The 24,016-nt window shown below is 40.5% G+C and overlaps 2 protein-coding genes across 2 annotated transcripts in view; both read left to right on the plus strand.

Annotated features, from left to right (window-relative positions):
• Positions 1-24,016, plus strand: part of LOC138619713 (transcriptional regulator Myc-like) — a 158,797-nt gene that overhangs the window by 31,858 nt on the left and 102,923 nt on the right. The gene's annotated exons all lie outside the window — the stretch shown is intronic.
• pou6f2 (POU class 6 homeobox 2) overlaps positions 6,936-24,016 on the plus strand; it is a 66,848-nt gene continuing 49,767 nt past the window's right edge. The window contains exons 1-2 of the mRNA XM_069696374.1: positions 6,936-7,200; positions 21,456-21,553. Coding sequence (XP_069552475.1) covers positions 7,029-7,200; positions 21,456-21,553 — 270 coding nt within the window. The 5' untranslated portion in view covers positions 6,936-7,028. The remainder of the gene's footprint in view (positions 7,201-21,455; positions 21,554-24,016) is intronic.

The raw sequence follows: 24,016 nt of genomic DNA on the forward strand, positions 1-24,016 counted from the left end.
TGCCAAATACAATAAATTCAAGCTTCCTCCAAACTGTCCCCAAGTGGATAATAACACGGTTGATTCCTGCTGTGATTAATAGACATTCATATCCAGTGATAAGAAGCTTAATTACATCCACCCAAGTACAGCTGGTACCTCCACTACATTTACTGGTTGATATTTCCCCATACAAAACACATGGCAGCACTGTTAAATACAATGTTGGAATTTACTCTGCTGCAGAATATATATAGTTGTTCAAAACAGCTCCTCCCTTGTCATATACAACATTAAAATGTAATTTGCACGTTGGGGTATCAATAATAATACAAATGTAAGATGAAATACAGCAGTCCAAGTGGTAAGTTTGCTGTGTAATGAGTACCTTTACTTTTAATACTAAATTATTATTATTATTATTATTATTATTATTATTTTAATGCAGGACATTCACCTCTAATGGAGTATTTTTACACTGCAATGTACTTCACAAATCCTCTCTGATTGTGTGATGGTGATGCAAACGGTGTCTCTTTTCATGATCTGAATCGATTTGCTTTTACGTCTTTAAAATGACAAGAAATTATGAAAAATTGTCGACCATTGTCTCCCAAAGCCTGACCAGTCCACGACCAAAAGATAGTGACTTTGTTATCGTGATGATAAAGAGACCAGTAAATATTGACGTGTAAAAATGTGAAATTTGAGATTTGTAAGCATTTTTTAATTCATAAAATGACTCAAAACAATAAATCAATTATCAGAACTGACCTACTTAATTTTCAGTGCAACTAACCAAGCAATTGGTTAATCCTCGCAGCTCTAATTACGTGACGAAAAAAAAAAGTGCATTATTTTCATCTAAAATGCTGTGAAGTAGAGGAATAAAATGCATGTATTTCCTCAAAATCATACAGTACTTGAGTACATGTAGTAGATTCTTTTAACCGCTGAATGTTTCTTGCAGACTTTTTTCTGAAGGTGTCAACCTATGTAGCCCTTAATAAAGAGAAACCCTCAGCATTCCCCCAATGAAATAAATAAATCCAACAATCTAAACTTTGGATATTATAATCACATGGAAGGATTTATTTTTTTTTTTTAATACATGTCAAAGTAACAATTAGATCTCTGGTTTTGAATTTTTTTGCAGAGATTCCTGAACACGGTGTCTAAAGGAACCCTTCAGATATTGGTCGACTCCCCTGGTCCTTCGTCACTCTGCTGACAGCTACTTGCGTCCAGATGAATGCCAAAGGTATGATTTGCCTCTTCTTTATTGAGATTGTCTCACACCCCCATCTTGCCTCATCCATCCTCAGGAGAATCCTAATGCACTGATACCAAGGGGGAATAATTTTTTTTTTTTTCTTTACAATCTGCTTAGCAATGATTTATTGATTGCGGCTTCCACCCTCACTGAGAATTACCAATCCTTTTTGGGAAATCAGATTTTCACACCTTTCGTGAGTGTGTATGTGGCGCAGGTCTCTAGAGACAGTGTGAGAGGAAACTGACTTTGAGAAGCAGCGGTGTGTGAATCTCTGCGGTGTCACTCCTCTGCTGCCGATGGTATGTCCAATGGGGGGGGGCCCTGTGATCCTCTGCTTCTTTCACCAGCTCTCTCTATAGTTTTGCATTATTTATCGGTAGATAAATACAGTGTCCGAGCTTGATTTCAATATGTTTTCATTCCCTTTCAACCCATTAAAGCACATGATTCGCCCTCATTCATATCATGAGCATGTAAGAGCCCCTCTAAGGTACAAGCATTTCATAGACAAAAAAGGAAAATAATAAAAACAACCCTTGCCCTCATAGGAGGAGTCAGATTAGTGCACTGAAAGCTTTGATGCTCCAGAATGTCAGCTCGGTGCATCGATCTAGCAGAAAACACACACACACCTGACCAATCAGAGCCGTCTATCTGTTGTGGACCTGCTGGGCACCGTGGTTTACAAGCTTCAAAGAGCTCCTTTTAATACACTGCTTTGATAGCCCTCAGCCTTCACTGACCCACCGACTATCCACTGGGGAGCATTTTAGCTTTAGTGGAGTAGAGAGGGATAACTGTTGATCATATTAACGAGCGTGGAATAAAAAAAAAAAAATCATCTCAAGTCTTGACTCTTAACACCACTCGCCTGCTTTTCTAAAAGAGTGCATACAGAGGAAATATATATCGGCTTGCAATTTTACAGATATAGTAATACACACGTATTGCATTTTTAATGAGTAAATCAGAGAAGTTAGTAACAGCGCTGGAAGACATTTGCATGCGTAAAGCTACTTTCAAGTGCACCAGGATTCACTTACTGAGAGATAGAAGAACAGTTTGGTTAATAACCCTAAGGGGGAGACAAATCATCATCTACCAAACCACATTAGATATCAACATCTCGGGATGTTTGCCCAATGCAGCAGAGTAACACAACAGATACACATAAATAGAGAGAAATGCAATATAATGTAATTAGTGTTTCAAAATTATTGTTCATTGTAGATCTCTTATCGATACATTAGTTCACTGCACACTAAGTTCATGTCGGAGATTTATAGTCAGTTCTGAAGCAGTAAAATCAACACGTCACTTTTGAGAAAAGACAATAAATTATAAAACACCTGCAGTATTTGTTTGTTGTAAGATATTATTTGTCAGTGTCGGGGTCCTTGCATTGCAAAGGTTGCATATTCCCAGGATTAGTCATTTGATTTCCAACAGAGAAACAAATCAGCTAATGACAGTATTTATTTGCATTTTAGGTGCCAGATCACTAAGACTTGTGATAACAGTTTGATGTAAAGCTTTTATAGACTGATTTTGGAATACATTTGCTATCTCAAAAACTCATGTGACCCGACTGAGCAAACACATGATTTGACCTAAAATGAATGTTTAAGAACACAGAAAACCTCATTAAGATTTTGTTGTGAATGTTTCAGACTAGACAGTTCAGGGTCACTGGTGCGCTGAGGCACATCACAGCATGTGTTGGACACAAGGTTAAAAAACACTCTGGATGTACTACGTCACCAGTACATCAGAGAGAACCTATAACTCAAAAGCTGTGTCTTAATTTTGTTGTTAATACTTATTCCAAGCATGGCGCTGAATATGTGGTGGAGAAGTGAGCAAATGAAATGCATTCGTAATAACTCCCTACGCATACTTAAAAGACACTTGGTTTTTTTGAGTGTGCTGTTGTTCTTTGATTTATTCTTCCACAATCCAATGTTAAAAAGGAAAAAAAGGGGGGGAGCTGCAGGATATTACGATAATTGCACCTGCTAGTGAAGCAGATTAAGGAAGATAGCAGAAAACCAAAATACATTTTTATTAATACCTTGAAGTTTTGTCAGTCTCGTTCCAAAGTCAGTTTTTGTGAGAAAGTTTTATTTGTGATATGTCGGGCTGACACTAACAATCATTTTCATTATCAAATTATTTGCCAGTTATTTTCTCAATTGATAACTTAATCATTTTGTCTGTGAAATTTCAGTAAAATAGTGAAACATTTTCTGTTATAATATCCCACATCCCACTTGCGTGTTTTATTCAAATACCCACAGATATTCAATTTACTATTATGTAAAACAAGGAAAAGGATCAAATTATTTAATTTGAAAACCTGAAACCAACAAAGGTTTACTATTCTTGCTTATCCAAAAGGATGAATCAATCATCAACACAGTTGCTGATAAAAAAAAATTAATTGGCTAATTAATTGATCCACTGACCATATCAGTTCTTCTGCTAAGTAACTATATACCCTCTTCAGCTTCCTCTTGGCCCTTGCTGTTATCTTTATTTCACCTCCAGCACAAGTTTTCAATTTGATGTGTCTTTGTATCCTTGAACTTCATGTGGGACTGAAGCACCGATATAGCTGCTGTAACTACCAGAGCTCACTGTGAATAAGATGAAACATTATTACGAGTTATAAGGAGTCTTTTTTAATCATTTTTTTTTTCTATGTTCATGAGCCGGAAGAGTTTTAAATGTTCTTGTCACAAGCTGAAACCCCTCACCCAGTGTCCCTCACGCGACTCTTAGCATGGGTATCCGATGACGCCCGGGACTCTCCACTGATTCTCCGGCCACTGGGGGTATTTGTTGAGCGGGAGGCGGAGGGGGTGAGGGGGGCATCAAGTGCTTTTTCTTGTTTCTGCAACCTGTTCCTGAGCTGTGGCCAGACTGAGCGAGCAGAGAAGAACCGAGACAAACCTTCTCCCCAACGTCTGCTCCCACCAATCCGCTCACGCACAGACATTCACAAGCTCACATTATTGCTTTAATCGGGGGTCTGAGGGTTACTTTAAAAAATGAAGCTAATCCGTCACACATCCACCGCTGAGAAGCCGTAATGTAATTTCTTATGGTGATTTTTAAAATATCCCTTTTTTATTATGTATTTTTACAATGAGATTAGTTATCCCATTATGTGAAATTACATTACACCCTCCGCTTAAATTAATGAAAATATCCAATTTGGTGGCATGATTGCAAATAGGCAAAGGTAGCTGTTTGAAAGTAATTAACAGCTTCGTAAGATGTTGAGAGATGTGTTGCCCTCTTATCCTGGAGCCTCAGAGGCCAGAGGAAGATTAGAGCTCTGATCTCATTCCCAGCACTTGTTTGGAGTCTGTCAGGAAGAGAAATGCCAGCATTAGAGAGGTACCGCCACACTCCTGATATGATGAAATAAGGAGAAAAGGGGAAAGGGAAAAAGATGGAGGGATGGACAGAAAGGACACTGCCCTTCTCTGAAGTGTCAGTAGCTTGTTTATTCTATTTTTCATCGTAGCTGCCGGGGCAAAGATTCCCATTTTTCCTTTATTTTCTCCCCCCCGACCCCCTCCCACACACACACACACACACACACACACACACACACACACCTCCTAACAAAAACCACTGCTCTCATTTTTTATAGGTCTTGCAAACTCTCATGCCCCAGTGAAAATTACATTGTGAAACGGTAGAAATTTCAGGGCTGCCTGTGCTCTCTGCTGTCCCTCTGAGCTTTCAAACAGTCAACAGACTGTGAAGAATAAATAATAAAAAACTATTGATTATTTTGATGACTGCAAGATTCAATTAGGTATTAATTTTGCCCTCCAGTGGACCTATCAGGCAACTCAAAGGAGAGGAGGTAGGAGGTGGGGGTGGACCCAAATGCATGCAGAGTGTGGCCAAGCTCAGACAGAGGGGAAAATGTGTTTACCTCGGCGGGCAGAGAGGTGCATTGATGCGCAGTGTCCCACATTTAAGTGCTCCACAAATGAAGCCCTGATGACTAGTGACATTGTTACCAGGGATATGAGTATTGACCAGTCGGCACGCGTTTTTTTAACGACAGCTTAAACTACTTCCATTGATTAACATTTTCATAGATTATCATGTGTCATATCAAAGAGGACAGATTCCCGTGATGAGCACATTAAAAAGGCCCCTCGGGTTGGGGATTCATCGACCACCCTGATAGACATGGGGGGCTGTCGATGGGTGCAGTGGCAAGATAAGACACCCCCTCCCCCCAACCCCCTCCACCCTCACCCCCGTTCTGTCCCCTATATGAGCCGGTCACCTGTCCTTTGCTGAGACATATTTAGGTTGGACTTGATTCATAAATAAGAAAGAGGGCCGTAGTCCTGCTGCTCTGTGTCTGTGCTTCAGAGCCTGAGGTGGGGTGAACACTGTCTGAGGAGCTTTCCCGTCAGAAGACACAAGGGGGAAGAGACAGAGGGAGTGAAAGCGGGAGGGAGGGACAGAGTGTGTGTGCGTGTGTGTGTGTGTGTGTGTGTGTGTGTGTGTGTGTGTGTGTACACGTGTGCGTGTGCGTGTGTGTGCGTGAAGGAAAGAGAGAGGGAGGAGGTGACATCTCCGGGGCTCGTTTTAGGAAGCAACCTCAGGCTTGAACCTGTGGTGGTCATTCAGATACAGGAAGGTTGAAGAGGCTGCTCGTGGTTCAGTAGAAAGCATGCACTAGCTGGTCCCCGCGCTGCTGTGGTAGCATGTTTTAGCTGCTGTTTGACTGATTTCAACATTTGGACTCTGCAAACTTTTTTTTTTTTTTTTTTTTTTTTTTTTTAACTCTATTCTTCAGGAGCTTTATCTAGGTAAGAGAAGTTTTTCTAGAAAGTTTCCTTTTAGTATTCCTAAAATTAAAAACAATCTGTAGACTGTAATATATTCACTGTCTGTAAATATCCCGATCGAGGTATTTAAACCTCTAATTCTACTCATAAAATGATCTTTGAATGTATTTTTTGGGCATTTTTAAATCGTGACGGTTCTGTTTATTTACTCTCTTCCGAGATATTAATCGTGTCATGTAAATGTTGATCATTTGTGTTTCTAAGTGCTGACAAAAAAAATGAAAATAATTGGGATACAAATTTGGGAACGTCAGTGGCTTCATCTCTCGTTTAAATCAGGCCTTAAGTTCGTCGTTGTCACACTCTGTGCTGCGACATGTCACCTTTGATCTCATTTGGTGTCCCGTGCGATGTGAAAATTGATATAATCAGTGGTGTGTATTTCCTCTCATATCTCTCCTTTAGATGTAGAATTAGATTTATTTCATTTCTTTATCAGCCCGTGGAGCTCTTTGTAGACCGCTGTCAGCTTAGTGTTTGCCGAAGATGAGGCACATGTCAGGTAGTAATGAGCCCTTGGAGATGGATGTATCACCGTTTTAAGACTGCAGGGTGTAATGGTAAAGCCACGCGATCCGTAACAGTTCTTCACCAGGCAGCAGCCGGCAGTATCAACGGGGTAGCACCAGCCTCAGATAAAAGAGAGAGCTGGAGAGGGAGGGAGCAGGAGAGAGAGAGAGAGAGAGAGAGAGAGAGAGAGAGAGAGAGTGATGAGTGAGCGATAGAAAGGAGAAGCTGGGTAGAGAGAGAGTGAGTGGAGACACAGAGAAGGAGCCGGTGAGGGTGAGACGCTGAAGCACATCTAACCAGGGGCATTTTCTCTTTTTTTTTCCTCCTCCTCCTCCTCCCTGTTTCCCACCTGGGCTCCCAGCTCCCTCCAGGATCCGATGATTACAGGGCAGCTGAGCAAGCCGCTGCTCTCCCTGCGCAGCGACATGAGCGCAGCAGAACTCCGGGCGGACGACAAAGCGGCCACCCCAGACAGCGATCTGAACGACGAGCCCTTGCTCCTGCCCTCCGAGGCCACGGACGGAGAGGGCACTCCCAACAAGCTTTACGGTAAGTCGGCTCGCACCTCGCGTCCGTCCCCTTTCTCCTGCGCGAGTCTCCCGGCTGAGGTTTGGTTCTGGCAGCGGTGAGGTTGGAAACGGGTCTTCCTGTGCTGGGACAGGTGTCACCAGTGTCAAACTAAGTGTAGCAATGAGCAAGTAAGTGTTTGGCTCTTTCATATGATCACGTTGAAATTAGAGTTTGCAGGTTTCATCCACCTGCAGACTTCAGATTCGTAGAAAAACTGTTTATTTATATTGCATCAGTTGCAGGTGTATTGACAGTCCAAATAATTAAGTTACAGTACATTTTTATTGTACCGTCAGTCTTAAATGTGGATTTCTCTTTAAGTTTGACACTTTTTAAATATTGTGCATTTTGTGGCTGCAGCTTTCTATGAGTCTCCTTTATATAAAATGTATTCAAAAGTTTAACTGATCTGTAAAATTTGTTTTTCATCTGTCAGGATATTTTGCTAAGAGTCCCACCTTCACAGCCATGTTAGTGTCTGGTAATGTTATGTAGTTTTCCCTTTAATTCAAATATATTTATCATTTAAACATTTATGGAATTAACAGCACATCATACATTTAATTTGTAACTTAGTGCTGAGTGAAATTAAAATCCTTCATATGCTTTACACTACATATTGTACTCAAATTAAATATATTATTGGTTTTAAATTATTGCTGAGTTATTTATTTATTTTTACTCATTTAATTCACAACTTATCTTCAGAATTAGACCCTTTCTGTATCATCATGTTCATTATTGTTGCAGTTATCTCATTAATTGAGTGTTGACACTAGTTTGCTTGTGTCTAGATACGTGTTTTTTTTTTTTATTATGAGCTGTTTCAGTCATGTGGACCAATTCAATCAGTGAGCCTCGTTATGAATCGATAAGCATGATGAGAGAAATTCTCATTTAGCACATTTTCTAATTATAATTTGTAATGAAAAAAGTAATTTAGCCCCAAACTTTTTTTTCTTTAGTTTCTTTCATTATAGAGACAACAAGCAGAATATTTGCATTTACATCAAAAGGCACTCTTTGGAAAGTGCAGATTTAGCATGTTTGAATTCATTTATTTAATGTCAGGGATATTATGGTTTGTCATCCATATTATTTGTCAGTTTTATAAATCTCCACATATCACATTATTTCAAAGAGTTTGTTTTCATTTGTATAATTCCAGTAAAAAGATATTTCGTACAAGAGACCAATCAAAATACAGTGAAAAACAAATTTGAAGGACTTAAAAAGCTGATCTGCTTATCATTTAACCTTTTTGTCAAGTTTTGATATTATCATCATATTATTCCCTTTTTGATGTGGATTCAAGATGACAAGTGACAAAATCCTTCTTTAATGGCTTCAGATGTCGGTTTTGAATATTTATTCAAACTTTGGTGTCTCTCCCAGCTTCTGACGGTCTGTTTGTGTGTTTCTCCATCTCTGGAAGTTAATCTGTCTGTGTATTTGTGTTCGTGCTCACCAACTGTATGTGTGTTTGTGCTGTTTTTGTATGTATCTTCTTTTTTTCTTTTTTTGGTGGTGGTAGTAGTTACGAATTTATAATGCCGTAAAATGTGCATATTTTCTGTTTGTCAGGATTTGCTAAGAGCTGTTAATGTAATATAAGGATGGGTGACTGCGTGTGCGTACACGTGTGTGTGTGTGTGTGTGTGTGTGTGTGTGTGTGTGTGTGTGTGTGTGTGTGTGTGTGTGTGTGTGTGTGTGTGTGTGTGTGTGTGCGCGCGTGCGTGCGTGTGTGCGTGTGTTGCCTGGGAAGTGGCAGAAAGTAAAGTTGAGTCCCTATAGACTGAGTTTGCCAAACATTTGCGAACGAAATAAAATAAGAATTTGGAGGAGGGAGAGCCAAATATTACTCTCAAACCTAATCAGTGGGAGTTCAGCTGTCTTTTAAATCCTTATTTCAAGAATAACCTGAGGCTAGTCTTCTAAACAAGGACTGCGTACTGCTGGATTTGTCTCAAAAGTGTTGCAATTTGGTTTAATAAGCATCAAGTCTGTCCTTCTTTCTTCCTTTCTGATCAGTTTTGATCTGACTCCTCTCCTCACTTGCTGCTTTGTGTTTCTCTTTTTCTCTCATGCACGTGCACATAAATGGCATTAAATGCTTCAGTATTTTTCACGTTTGAAGCTATTAATTTAATATGCTTTTGTCATTGAGATATTACTCAGGAAAAAAACATGCATGATTTCAGTCATTTCTGGCAGCATGAGATGAAGGATTTTTCGTGTCTTTTTTTTTTTCTGCCTGCTCTTTGCTGACGGTCTGTCGTCAGGCTGCATGTTGCTCGTCGGAGATGCTCCTGTGGAACTAGTGAATTTTTGGGGGGATGGTTTCTATCTGCCCGGTGGCGGTGCCCTGGGCTGTGCCAGCAGCGGGTTCGGTTTGGGAACCGCTGCCCACATGACCTGTCAGGGAATGGAGAGGAGACATGGCATGGTCGTTTCTCCTGCTGGGGGAGATGGGGAGGGGAGGGGGTGAGGGGTGTTGAAGAAGGGAGACTCAGCATCTTTCTTTCTTTAAATGCTTCCAGAATGAAGGGGGAAGAGGTGGTGGTGGTGGTGGTGGTGATTGGTCCCTCAATTTTTTTTTATACTCGACAGGATTGAGAATGGTCGCCTCCTTGTTGACTCCAGATTGATTTGTTTGGTATTTTGTGACGTTTGAGTGAATGTTTTGGACATTTTAACTGTAGTTGATGGTTTTTATTACGTATCATGAGTTGAGTCTATGAAGCTTCTCCAAAACCAGCTGAGTGTAACACGTGACCATGAAGGCTGAAGCTGGGCTGATGATCGATGATCATGAATTGATTTTTTTTTTTTTTTACAAAAACGGCGAGTATTACAATTAAAGCTATTTTGTGCATTTGAATGGATACAAAATGTATAGAACAAACCTTTTGAACAAGAATGATTATTTTTAGGTTTGGCTACTTTGTTGAATTTTCCTATTGTTGTTAATTGTTTGCAGTGAAGTCTTGTGGCTGCAAAGAGATGGTGTTAAGTTTGCAAATTCGCCAGTCTATCATAAACATGACTGCCACTGATATGAGAACAACTCTGCAATGAGCCTTTAAACTAGGCCTTACATTATTCAGTGGTTTTCTTTATGTGGTTCAGCTCTTTGCAGAAGCCACAATATTTAGATTGTCGCCCTTTACTGTGATTGTGGCGAAGAAGAAGGTTTGATTCCTTGCAGTCAGAAGAAAGAAAAATTAGCACTTTGTTCTGTTTTACGCCTCTTATTTTGAAAAAAATGTCCCTGACAGAGCGCTCCACTTTCATGATTGACAGACACAAACCAACATGATTATTACCAAAAACACAGCACAGATAGTTTCAAGGAAATACAAATTACTTTGCTCTCCTGGATTTTACATGTGAGTGTATCACTGACAGAAAAAAATTGCTCTTAAATGCTGTTAGAACTGTTTTATTCCACACACACAGGCACACTCACTGTATTCATAACACAGCTGCCTGAAAGTGCATCTTTTGATTCATGATTCAAACAGTTTTGAGGATAGTCTGTAAAGACTACCAACAGCTAAACAACACGTATGTTGTACAAGATCTCTTGTTGCTTGTTTTTGTGCACACAATGTGTAATAAATGTGTATTTTCTGGATGTTTACATCCACATGAACATTTCTGGATGTCATTATCGCTGCGTGTCTATGTTGCGATGTGACAACATGGGACATACGAGCATACTTATATTTAGAGACAACTTTTCTTTCCCAGAGTTAATGTGAGACTTGAGTGTTTGTGCCATAATAGTCTTTTTAAAAAGAGTTTGTGGCAGTATGAGAAGGAGAAGTCAGTGGGAGACAATGACAGTAGCGGTCATGTTTGTCTACAGTAAATTGTCCATCGTCTCCACCCACCACATGCTTACTGCTGTGGTGAAAGGGTCGTACTTCTCCTAAAAGCTTGCCTGTGCAAATAGTCTTCCACTTCAGGTAACAGGGGCTATGAGGCACCACAAACATCCTGCTGCCTTGTATTTATTCCAAGTAGAAGTGGACATTAGGTGGGAAAGCTGTGGTTAGTAGGGCAAGCAATTCCTTTTTTTTTTTTTTTTTTTTTTTTTTTTAAAGGACGAGATGGTGTTGGATGCGTACAGTTTCTGTCTTCTCTTCTCAAGCAAATCTCCCCCTTTCAGACATCAACAGACAAGATAATAAGACACTCAAAGCACAATTCCGTATTATATTCAGCAACCAAAGGCTCATCTCTTGTCAGTTTGCATTTACTCTTCCAAGGATGTGACGCTTCTATCATCATGCTGTCAAAGAGAGCCAGGCTGGAACGACAGGAGCACTCATTTCATACACTTACTGTCTACATGAAATGGTCTGCACTTATACGGATTCTGCCAAAATGGTGGAACATTTTCACAAAGGTCACCTAGAGACCCCCCTCCCCAAAAGAGCAAAATGAATCTTCATTGATTCCTGCAATTGGAGGTCATTCAGAACAAAAAGTCCACCCCGGATGGCGCATCTGCTGTAATGCTGCACTTTGCTTTCATGTTTGTTCAGGCTTCATTTACGATCAGATTGCACACAGGACTACTAAAATTAATTTAATCTTGGCTATTCAACATGTAATGCAGTTGCATCATTGATAAAGTTGCAGTACTTCTTCTTAAATGTAGCTTTGAACAAGTTTCATCTGGCATTTTTTTATTCTTAGCATCAGATATTTTGAGGTTAAATGTGTTGTTTCGTAATTCTGGTACAGGTACTTTATGAAGTTACTTTTTTATTTATTATTTTTTTAGAGTGTCCTGTTGATGGAGAAATACCTAGAAAACACATCAGAAAAGTAAAATATTTTCTTTTTTAAGTTTTTAGTTGGTAACCATTATTTCCTCCTTGGTGCAAAACAGTAATTTTTTTACTAATTTCTTGCATATTAACATACTTGGTGCTATTCACACATTGTCCATTGGGGGAAAAAAACGTCTGTCTCTCATGCAAAATTCTCCGTCATATACACGTGCAATCACACAAAGAGACACGCACAAACACACACCGCTTGAGGCACAAGTTCTTATTATTTTTGTGTAATCAGCTTAGTGAGCAGGATGCATGGTGGGATAGGCTGCTTGCTGATGCAAAGAGCCTCGTAATGTTGTGTGGCGAGGTTAAGTAATAAAGTGGCGCAAACCCAGTACTGAATGAGCCACGCTGAGTAAATAAAAGTGGATAAAGGAGACGGAGGGGGAACAAGTCTCTCCCCAGGAGGTGGATCTCATTATGGGGATTTCTGCTGTCTGCGCAAACTTGAAAACAAGCTTAATGCATGCCTATAAAGCAGATGTAATACATTTGTTAATGTGCCCGCAGTGCCCATGGCTACGGCAACACAATCACTGCGTGGCATGGAGGACAGGGAGAGAGAGGATGAGAACCAGGCGGACTCCTTGTTTTCGTTACTAACAGCAGCAAAGGTCATCAGGTTTCACGCATGCTTGTTTATGCAGAAATGACTTTGAGCAACACATAGAACTTCAAAATGACTGACAATCGAATTCATTGTTTGTATGTCTAAAGATTATTTTTGCCTTGACTAGAAAGAGTTCCAAAGGAAAGCGCCTCACAAGTCCTGTAGGTGGAGAAAATAAATTGAATTTCAGTTTGTATTTATTTGAGTAATACACTGTCTTTAAGTTAGGAAATAATTTTCAAAAAAAACGTACATGTAGCGCACACTCCATAACCAATATCAACAAGCCTTTCATGTAGAGCTAACAAAGAGGCATCACATCTCCTGGCACGGACACGGTTGGTGTTATTGAGATGTAATTGAAGCTGCAAGGGTCACATTTTCTGAATAGAAATTACAGTCTTGTCTTTGACTTGTGTGGCGTGAACCAGAGATGCATCCCACAGCCCTTGTGTCCTTCACAAGCCTTTATTATTTATAACGCTCGCTCTTTGAGCAATGACCAGTACTAATGCATAACCTTCTGTCCTTCTGGCTGATTCGCTTCCTTTGAAACCAAAGATTGAGGCAGCAGAAGTGGGTGTACGGTGGATGAGGCAGGGGTGTGGGCGGGCGAAGGGGGGAGAGCTGGTATAGGGCAGTGGAGATCCAGGCTATCGAGAAGTTATTATGTTTTTTCCCTTTATATCTGAGGATGTGGAATAACACTGTGATGCCTCTTTTCTCCAGAATAGAGTTATGGGCTTCAAAGCAATACTATTTCCTGACGTCCCTCCTTCCACTATTTGTCTCCTCCACCAGAATAATGTGCTGGGAGTGTTGGGGTGGGGTGTCTTTTAGCTACATGATTATTTGCTTGTTTCCACCTGTACCCACTCAGCTCTGCAAATATAACCACAACATGGGAAAACAGCAAGTAACTAATACAGCACTTTTTCAAGATAAGCTTATTCCTAGGTAAACTGCGTTTAGCTCGGGTTCAGTGGAGGTAAGATATACTCCCGTGCAGCCTGTATCACCTGATGTTATCTTACAGTGATTGAGCCTGTGCTGCAGCACGGCTGTGATCCATTGTTATTATACCTCTATGACAGAAGGAACGGGTGAGGGGGGGTGGGCGTTTGAGGGGCAAAGGGTAGAAAGTGGGACATAGGCAGCATTAGTGCTGGATGGCCCGGGGGCCCGAGGCTGATGTGTCAGGCATGACATGTGGGTGTCTAGCCCCCCACATGCACACACACAAACACACACGCTGGACTGTCCTCACACCCCACCGGCTACTTCTAAATGTCCTGCAGTTGACCAGATGCAACTCCAGATCTGAGGAGATGCTGTTTTTAACCTGATTTACAATTTGAAGATAGAAGTTTGAAGCTCATTAGGGATGTAAGTAGTGATTTCTGCCATTCTTGATCAATAATTCTATAAAATGCCTGAGAAATAGCCAATTCACTTTAACAGAACCTAAGATGGTATCTTCAGATTGCTTATTTGATCCAGCAGCCCTAAACTAAAATATATTAAAGTTTACAGTTCTTTATAACAAAGAAAAGCATTCACAAGCAGAGATTATTTAACATTACAAACTATAGAGCTCAGTGACATTTGAATCTGTCCTTTCGTTTCTTAAAGTACAAGTAGGGCTGTAGCTAAACAAGTGTTTTCATCAATAATTAATCTGCTAGTTAATCAGTCAAGTGTATGGTTTATTGGTCTTTTAAAACAACAGAAAATAGTGAAAAAAAATTGCTAATTTCCATGACATAAAGGTTCAATAGTCCAAATTGCAAATATATTTACACGATTTAAAAAAAAAGAAAAGCTGAAAACCCTCAGTTTTCAGCTTTAGTCATCAGGGCTGTGGGTTTCCACGCAGTCAAAGTAGAGATGTATGACACGGAGTGAGAGGAAGGCTTTTTTTTCATCACAGGGTTGCAGGCTGCAGGCAGCAGAATCCTATTTACAGCAAATATCATTTAAGTAATTTAGGAGGTGGAGCCATAGTGAAGCAGGCATCTCCTAAAAGGCTTACAGCTCTCTAAAGCTAGTCTTCATCTCTGTGTCAGACCTTCACTGATGGCCGTAAAAGGATGAAGAATAATTTGGATTGTTATTTGCCTCCTTCAACCCTGAGCTAATCAGGTTGACATTGCTTTGGGAATGAAGGAGGACGCTCCATAACAGATGTGCTCATGTGGAAAGTGTCCCAAGTCCCCTGTGAGGATGCAACACAAAAGCCCTTTTTTCCCCCCTTCTCTTCCTCCTCTTCCTCCTCCTCCTCCTCCTCATCATCATCCTCCTCCTGCTGTCCCCTTTTCCATCTTCCTCTTCCCATCACACCATCTCTCCTTCTTGACCTTTGAAATGGGCATTGCCTCTTCTCGCCAATTTACCTCCCTCTGGTCCCTCTTGTGCTTGTGCTCCTTCCATCTCCACTCCAGCATCAGGGGAGGGACAGGTAAGAGCTGGAGCAGAGCACTCTCATGTCAGAGAGCCTTTCGGTGGAGACCTGTGGCCACGAGTGAGAGCTTAAGTGTCGGAGCACCAGGACACCTCACTACTTTAAGCACCGTTTGCATGCAGATTTCCCATCCGTTCATCAGAATCTGGAGGCTTTTTTTTTCTACAAACTGAAGTGCACTATTTTCTCTTGTTTACATTTAAAGGCGCCTATTGGCGGAGACGCCTATTGCGCCATCGCCTCCATTTCCTCTTAGCCTGTCCTTGTTCTTCTCCTTCTTCTCCGCCTGTCCTCTGAGTCTTCCCTCCTTCCCTTCTCGTGGCTTAACAATCACCTCAGAAATAGTCGCAGAACTGCTGAGGTGTAAAATCCTTTCTGTTCGGCACACTCCACAGCACCACCTCCTATGTAATTCCCTAACTCCATAATTCCACTTTGTGCCAGAATAATGAATGAGATAGATTTTCCCTCCCCCTGTAAGGTCTCCGCCCTTGCGCGATGAGGAATCAGCCTTTAATGTTGGAGGCCCGGAGAGATTGCCGTGGCCTCTTCTCCTTTTCGCCCCCTCGCCGTGCTCTTAATTAAGGAAATGACAGCTCTCCTAGCAGCAGCGGTAGCCATAATGTAGGTAATAGTGTTACAGGCAGACACTCAAAAGTCAGTCTCTGGTGATTTTCTCTCCCCTGAAACACTATTGACCTATCCCTAGCAGCTTCTCCACCCCGGCCTCTAAACAGAGTATTACTTCTCTGCAGGTCCAGAGGGAGCCATCTGACTAAGAGCACCTGGAGTTATTGGCAGCAGATTATGCCCTGTGTTATTGTTGAGGGCTTTGGTGGGAGTAATGAAACACTGAGCTAAATCACTGGTGATTTTGGCTCTCTTGCATTCTACGAGGAGTTAAGTAAATCACTATAAAGCTCACACTGCGTATTATTGGCTTCTATACAGCCACGATTCGTGTGCAACACAACTTTTCAGTTTTTATTCCATGCCGCTTGAGGTAGAAAAGGGAAAGTGAAATTGTCTGTCTCTCAGCTCTGTGCAAAGCCACATCAACTGTCCAAGTGCTATTGACAAAATCAATGGTCAGACAATCTGGGATAATTGGTTGTGTATTGATGGAATTAAACCTTGTGTATGATGTGGCTTGTTGTCTATCTGGGCCCATCCTTTATGCTCCAACAGATCCCTGTCCAACGTAAACGCCCCGAATCAACAGCACAGCACTCTTTCAGTGATGAAAATCATATTATCATTTTGCATGTTTTCGCTCTGTAATTAATGCTGCAATAATTCCCCCTCAGTAAACAATTAAAGATGTAATTAAGTTTCTAATCTTCAGTCTTTTTTAAATGAGAAATTATTTTCCATAGATTCGATTTCAGTGGGGGAAATGATTGACAGCATCTTAATAGTGAGCACATGCACTCAGCCAGACGTTTTCAAAAAGACCGTTATAAAAACGGGGGTTGGCTGTTCGTTCTGAATAGCCTGAATCGTTACCAGGCCTCTCTCGTACATTTGACAACTTACATAATGCATTCCCACTAAAATAGCTTAAGTGTTAAAGCTTCTTTTATGGGCAAAAATTGATTCATAAATGCACTGAGGCGAAAGCTAACACGAACACAAAGCTTTCAATAACACCCATTTTATACAGACTGTCAATGTATGAAGCGGTTGCATTAGACAAGGTGGCATGCTGATTGCTTTATGAAATCCAGGCTAATTGTTTTGTGGTGCAGTCCTTGGGGCACCCTGCATTAAGACAGGCCGAATGAAGTCAAATAAATATAGCTCTTTGCCCCCCTCCTCCCTCTTCCCATCTCCCCCAACACAAACACAGACACACACACACACACACAGTGTCCCACTCGCGCACACAGCCCAGAGAGGCCTACTGCCTTGTGTGGCTTTAAAAGTCGCTCTCCAGTGGCCACTTTGATGATCAATGAAAGACAATTTATATAGTGGTGGATATTGGCAATATTTCCATGACATAAGTCACATCAAAATGCACCCTGTGCCCTATAATAAATACAATTATTTCCCCTACATAAAAAAGAATTTAATTTGCAGTCGAAATGTCATCATGTCACTGCCAGTATGAGTTTGGAGTTAATAAGACTTGTTGTATATAAGAAGTCAAGGCCGTGAAAACTTATATGTATGCACATTTCTTGGCTAAAAGGTGCTTTTGTTATTCAGAATAAAGTTTTGATTTATGGGCACTTGTGTTGTTATCACAGCAATTAAACTCCTCAGGAAATGTAAAAAAACAAAAAACAAAACAGAGATGTACCCTGAATGTCCTATATGTAAAGCTATGTTGAATGTGCGTCACCTGCTCTTTCATTCGTTTGGTCTCTTCTTTCATCTTCGCTCACATCAATACATCCATTCATTCCATTTTATCCATTGTGTGACCTGTGTATAATCACGGCATCAAAGGACTTTCTTTTCAGTAAAGGTTGGCTCGAGATATTTTCTTTTCTTCCTCCCTCTGGATGCAGTATTAATCTCCATCTGGAAATCCATTTAAGAATCAGTCACATTGCATAAGTACATTTTATTTTTCTTAAAGAAAAGAGAAGCAAAAGATTCTAGCAATAAAAAAAAAATTTGAAGATTGACTCCCCGGGTATTTCTCCTGTCAGCTATTTAATTTAGTTAAAGAAATTACACAAATCCTTTGGGGGAAGATGTGCATGTGTATTTATTTATTATCGATTTCTTCTCCTGCCATAAACATGTTAACGTTACAGATATTTGCAAGGGGATGAGGCTTTCTAAGTTATTGTGAAATGATGCAATGAAAAGGCATCAAGGAATCGTTATTCAGTGAGTCTCCCTCGCTGTTTATCAGATAGAATACATTATTCACAACCAATAACTTAACTACAGTCATCAGCCATACTGTCTGGAGCTTATTGATGGTTTTATAACGTCTCCCTCTTTTATTATTAGTCGAATATCCTTATTTAGCTAATTGGCTTTGTTATGATGGTAATTGGATAATTCGCTGGCATAAAAGTTGCTCAGTAGCACTGCTGGCTTTATTATTGTTATCACAGTGTGGCAGCTGCGTGCAGAGAACTGCCTTTGAGATGGTTGGAAAGTTTGAGATACAGTAAATGAAAATAGGACTGTTTCAAGTCTGGTGGAAAGAAATTGCTTTAATTTGATAACATCCAGACTGAGAATTAACTGCTTAGAGACAATACCGTTGATGAAATCCAGTGCAAAAATGTTTGGTTTTATAGAATCTACTCTCGGCTTTTCAAAATAAAAGTGAAATTAAGCAGCAGATTCTGATGATATTGGACTTTATCCCTTGTTTTATATTGACTCAGTTCCAGCCACAGAGCATTTCCTGCAGGTTCAGATTGATCTTAATTCTAGACACTGGGTACACAGGGTGGGGCTGGGTGCAACGTGATCTGTAATGGGTGAAATAATTGGTGAAAAGAGACTGGCTTGTCAAAATAACCACTGCGTTGCGAGGTTGATAAGCGAGAGGATGTGGACCTTTATCGAGGAGCAGGGCCAGCCAGCCAGAGGTAGAAACCAGCTAGAAAAGCAGGCTTCCCCCTTGGGCTTTCACATCAAACCATCAAATGCTTGAGGTTCATTTGTTAGGTCATGCCATTGACCAATTATTTGGATTTTATGCAAAGATGAAATGATTTTAGTTGGCGTAGGGGAGTTTAAAATGCACTGCATAAATATACTTGACAGGCAATGAGTTCTTGCTGGCAATGCTATAGAATAGTACGTTTTGTATGAGGCTTTTATAAAAGGGCTAGAAACTACTGCATGCTCTGTATGTTTAACAAAAAACAAACCTTTTCAACCATGAATAAAAAGACACAATGCGTCGGGGATTTATTATTTATTTAGAAGCTGTGATATTCCATTTAAGAAAATCGATCTTGGAGTGGAAATGTGATTAAAAAAATGTTTTAATTCATTGCCAACATTGTGCGGTTTAACAAGGTTTTGTGGCCTTCAAAGGCATTTCCACATGGTCGGCTTGATTTCATCAAAAAAAGCCATTTTATTCAGGGGAAGAGTTGTTGTATGAGGTAGACAGTACATTCAAAGAGATGCTCTGTTTACTTTTTCTCAGGGTTTTTGTATCTTACATTCAAAGCAGCGTAATCTGTTATTACATTACAGATGGCACAATAACTTTTTGTACAGTGATCACATCTTTTAAAATAAGAAAGTCAGTTTCACTGTGCCTGTAAATTGACTTTGTAACAATTAATAATGAGAGTCTCAAGCACACATTTAAAGCATTTACATTGAATATCTTAATCAAAAAAAATAAGTTTACAACTTTATTTTTGGAGAGAATAGAACAAAATAGGTTCATTCACCAAATGTTGTCTTTTCTTTAAGGTACATTTAATGCTCATAATTACCATAAATTGTCAGTCAAATTGTTTTATACACTGTAGCATGCAAGGATCAATTAAATAATTTGACTTATAAAGCCCCTGAAAACACATTTGTGACTAAATAACCAACATCTAGTTCAGAATAAACATTCCAACAAAGTAAATATTTGTAGAATCACACAGAAAAACCGAGCTGATCTGCTTCATCGGGACAGATTGGACGTGGGTTGTTAAGAATTGATTAGTAACACCAGCAGGCGTCCCACCAACTATATATAACTGTACTGAAGTGTTGCTGAATCCTGATTGGTGCATAGAAGCAGGTGTCGTCACGTTTGTCCAACGGCGCACGGCCTACGTCAAGCCAACGAGATGAGACAAAAACAAAACAATGCAGAAGTGAAATAATCGAAACGGAGTTAACTTTTGCAGAAAATTATGTTCTCATGTACACAAACCTTCGCTGACAGTAGGAGGCAAATGTAGACAAAAGATTTGTAGACCCTTTGAACTAATCAAGTGAGGCAAAAACAACGTTTCTAGCTCACTAATTAACAGTATGGACAGGGTGATTTGTTGACTAAAAAAAGGGTACTTTTCTGAAATTTATAATTCAATCAGAGGAGAAAAAACACAGAATAAGATGTCACAGTGATGACATTTCTTTCCTCAAAATGTATTACAGTGAAAATAATCCACAAAACCGATCACTTAACAAAGATGTCTTCAAATAAGAAAAAGCTTGGATGCGTTGGATAAGTGCTTGAAGGTTGTCAGACTTTTGTTCACCCAGGTTAAGGCTAACGTTGTAAAACATCAATAAAAGGCCCGAATCAGGCCTGAAGATAAGTAGATTTCAACTGTATTGACAGTGTCTGTAAGACAGGGAGGGACCTTGTTTATAATTGAACGTAGTTTGGCAAGATTTCGTTTCTCCAGCACTAAACCCTCACCTTAAGCAACTTATTCAGAAGACAATAATCCTCTGAACCACGAAACTACTTCACCTTGTTTTTTACTCTTTTATTTGAAGTCTTGTCACGAAAATCAATGCAAGGTTGCTTTGTGGGTTTTGCCTTGTTTGGAGTGTGAACAATTATTTAAAAAAAAAAACTACTTGCTGGAAATCAACCTGAATGTTACTGCGGGGTCACCGGTATCAGACATTTTTTCCTGTTCTCAAAGCTGTTGTTTTGGATCACGTCGAAATCGAGGGCTCTTCACATTGAATTCCCTCGGATTCAGAAGATTTTGAGTCATCAGTGAGGCATCACGTGAACTCTGTATCACGGAGGTCAAGGGTTGAGGGCCGCATCAGCCTGTCGGACCTTTCAGACGAGTCCGAACTGCTGAGAGATTCAGTGAGATAGGGATTGCTCTGATAACCAAACGCCAGTGCCCTTTATTTTCCCCGCAGCCATCAGCAAGCTTATTATCATGTCCCTGTCTGCTCTGCTCCACTCTGCCCTCATAGCAAACAGGTCTAATTGTGTCTCATAGCTGCAGGCTCAGAGCGCCGGGGAGGGGGGTTCAGATGACTGATACTCAGTGATGTAAATGGCTGAATAATATGGCCCCGCCGTTTGTGGTGGAGCTCCATCTCTCAGCCGTAATCTAGGCCATCGGGGACCCGCCAGTATGCATCATCCCCGTCAATGAGCCTCTCCGCTGGTTGGTAATTTATTCACTGCTACAGCGGTTATTGATAAAGCACTTAAATACAAATTCCCTCCCCTCCCCTCTCGCAGCTGCCCTCCTCTGCTCCGTACGACACTCCGTGTTGTAGTATCACAGCGTAGTCCGTTTATCTACTTATACCGTCTGAGCCCATCTCAGGTGGGATCTTTGCTTTCTCTTTTTTCCATCTGCCTTTCTAAATGGATCTCTGCCTGTTTCTCTTTCAGGAGCTCGTGACGGATCGGTTCAGTCTGATGCCAGCAGCAGCCCATCTGAGCAGAGTCAGCTGGGCCACTGTCACCCAGGATATCCAATGGGTCCACAGGTGAGTGAGAGGAGAAGGAAATTCCGTGAACTGCATGTGTTATCAACGACAAATTCATCACCTTGATAATGTTAATAGTTTGAGACATTTATACGGTGCATAGTTCACATTAATTGGTCTGTTTCTCATCAAACTGACGTAGGTTTGGAGAGCAGTTAATTCAAATAAAACTGATAAGATGTTGGGCAAACAAAAGACGAAAGAGTTTGCACTCTTTTTATTTCAGGCTTTTTATGAAATAGTGTCAGGATGTGTGTTGTCAAGCATGCAAAAAGAATCCAATGATGATCGCCTGATTGCCTGTCAAACTAAAATCATCAAATATTCTAAATAGACTTAACTATACAAGCAACATCCAACATTAAAAAACATCTTTAAGTATTATTTAGTAAAAGTTAAACACTTACCATTGGAACAACTCCATCGCGACCAAGTGGGTGTGGTTTGATCACATTTGACTGACAGTGACCAGCAAAAAAAACAACTTGTCAAATTCTAATATTGCAAACTTTGTATGTATGACATCACCTTTTTTTTTTTTTTTTTCCACAAATGCCCATTTTAACATTGAGAAAAGCACAGAGAAGGAAGGAAAAATAGAAACAACTAAAACCTTTGACAAAAAAACTGAGTTCGTGGAAGATCCCATTTTTTAGTTAGCAGCTGATCGGGAAATTACATTTTTAGGACCTTTGCACAAATAATTAGATTCTTTTTGCACCTGAATGTGATATTTTTTGCATTCATGGGGTTTTACTTTGTAGAATCAGCCAAAGAAAGGCTGCGAGTCTCCAGGAACATGATCTCTTGTTGGGTTTCCATTGGTTACCCCATTTTCTTCATAGTGTATTTTGATTGGTTTTTACTACTTTAACAGCCCTCCGTATCACTAATATTTGACTTGACTTGTATTTGTTTTTTGTTTCTCTGCCACCACTAGCCATTCTGTTCTTTTTTTTTCTTTTTTTTTTAATACACCACCTTGAATCCGTCTCTCTGGTCACCTGTTGTGGAACGTGTGCATGATTCAAACGCTCAAAGACGCCAGACTAAGTTGTGTACATCCTAAAATTAATTTGAAAGCTTGACAACAAACTCAACTCTAGTTTCTTTTTCTCCAATTACAGACATAATTTCAGTGAGATAAAGATGTTTCCATGAAAGTTATGAACTTACCTCATTATTCTGCTGACATGCATATTTATTTAGTGCGTGTGGTGAGTGAAACACATAAAAATGCATAAATCCCCTGAGTCCTTTTCAGCTAAAATGTGAAGTTGTAAAGTATTTAGTCATCACACATCATCTTCAGATGTTATTGAGTTGTGGCAGTAATGAGCTGACAATACAGGCCTTGTCAAAACAAGCTGGGGAACAAAGAGGCCGAGCCTGCAGCCTTGTTAATAGCTCAATCAGGCGTTGTCCTATATGATTGGATTTATTGGCCTGGTGGCTCGGCGATGTTTAATGAACAGCTATCTCATTAGTGTTGCTCAATGTCACCGCTCAACACACACACACTCACACACACACACACACACACACACACACACACACACACACACACACACACACACACACACACACACACACACACACACACACACACACACACACACACACACACACACACACACACACACACACACACACTCACTCACTCACTCACTCACTCAGAGCATCAGGTTTCCTCCTCCCTCCTTTAATAAGGCCATTCTCCCTGCACTCTGTGTTACTCAATGACAGTCAAGCCTCATCAGCATAGACAAAAGAGGAAACATGAGACGTTCAGTTTTGTCTGGCAGGTTTGCAGAGTGAGAAATCCCCAGTGAGATTTAATCTGCTGTATGGGGAAATAAATTTTAAAAAAAATGAGCTTAATTAAAAGCACTTTTCTGATTACACATACCCTCAGTGGCCAAAGCTACTATTTTGGTAATAGATAAGAAATCAACACAAAAGGGAGAGGCATCTTGAGCAGGCAGCGGTTCCAGTCTGAGCCTCAGCAGGCGGCTCTCAACAGTCACCATCTAATATATTAATGCTGTCAGTACAGTCTCTGTGAAGCCAACACTTTTCAGAAACAAAGGCGCTCCGCATGCCATACCCAATTCTCTTGTTCCAGGATCAATATGTTTTGATAGATTCTCGCTCCTGAGCCGGATATTGTTCGAACAACCATTATCCAATGGTAGTTTACCCAACATGAATCTACCTTCCTTCTGTTTCCTACTCGCAGTTAGGATGACAAAAGTCTGCTATCTGGGTGATTATGGGCAATTTCTCAGTGCCAAAGCTGCCAAGCAGAAAGAAGGGCCTATTCTCCCCTGATGGGCAGAGACGCTGGGTACCGCATCCAGTCCTGAGTGGGGCTGCTTCCCCATCCAGAGCCCAACACACACCCAGTCTTGTGGTGTCTGTGTGGCCCCTTGGAGACCACTTTTCAACACTCAGCTGTCAGGT

Source organism: Brachyistius frenatus, unplaced genomic scaffold (genome assembly GCF_029030835.1).
Source record: "Brachyistius frenatus isolate BFR_SWC_R1_liver_20210118 unplaced genomic scaffold, ASM2903083v1 Contig_21, whole genome shotgun sequence".
NCBI classification, from domain to species: domain Eukaryota; kingdom Metazoa; phylum Chordata; class Actinopteri; family Embiotocidae; genus Brachyistius; species Brachyistius frenatus.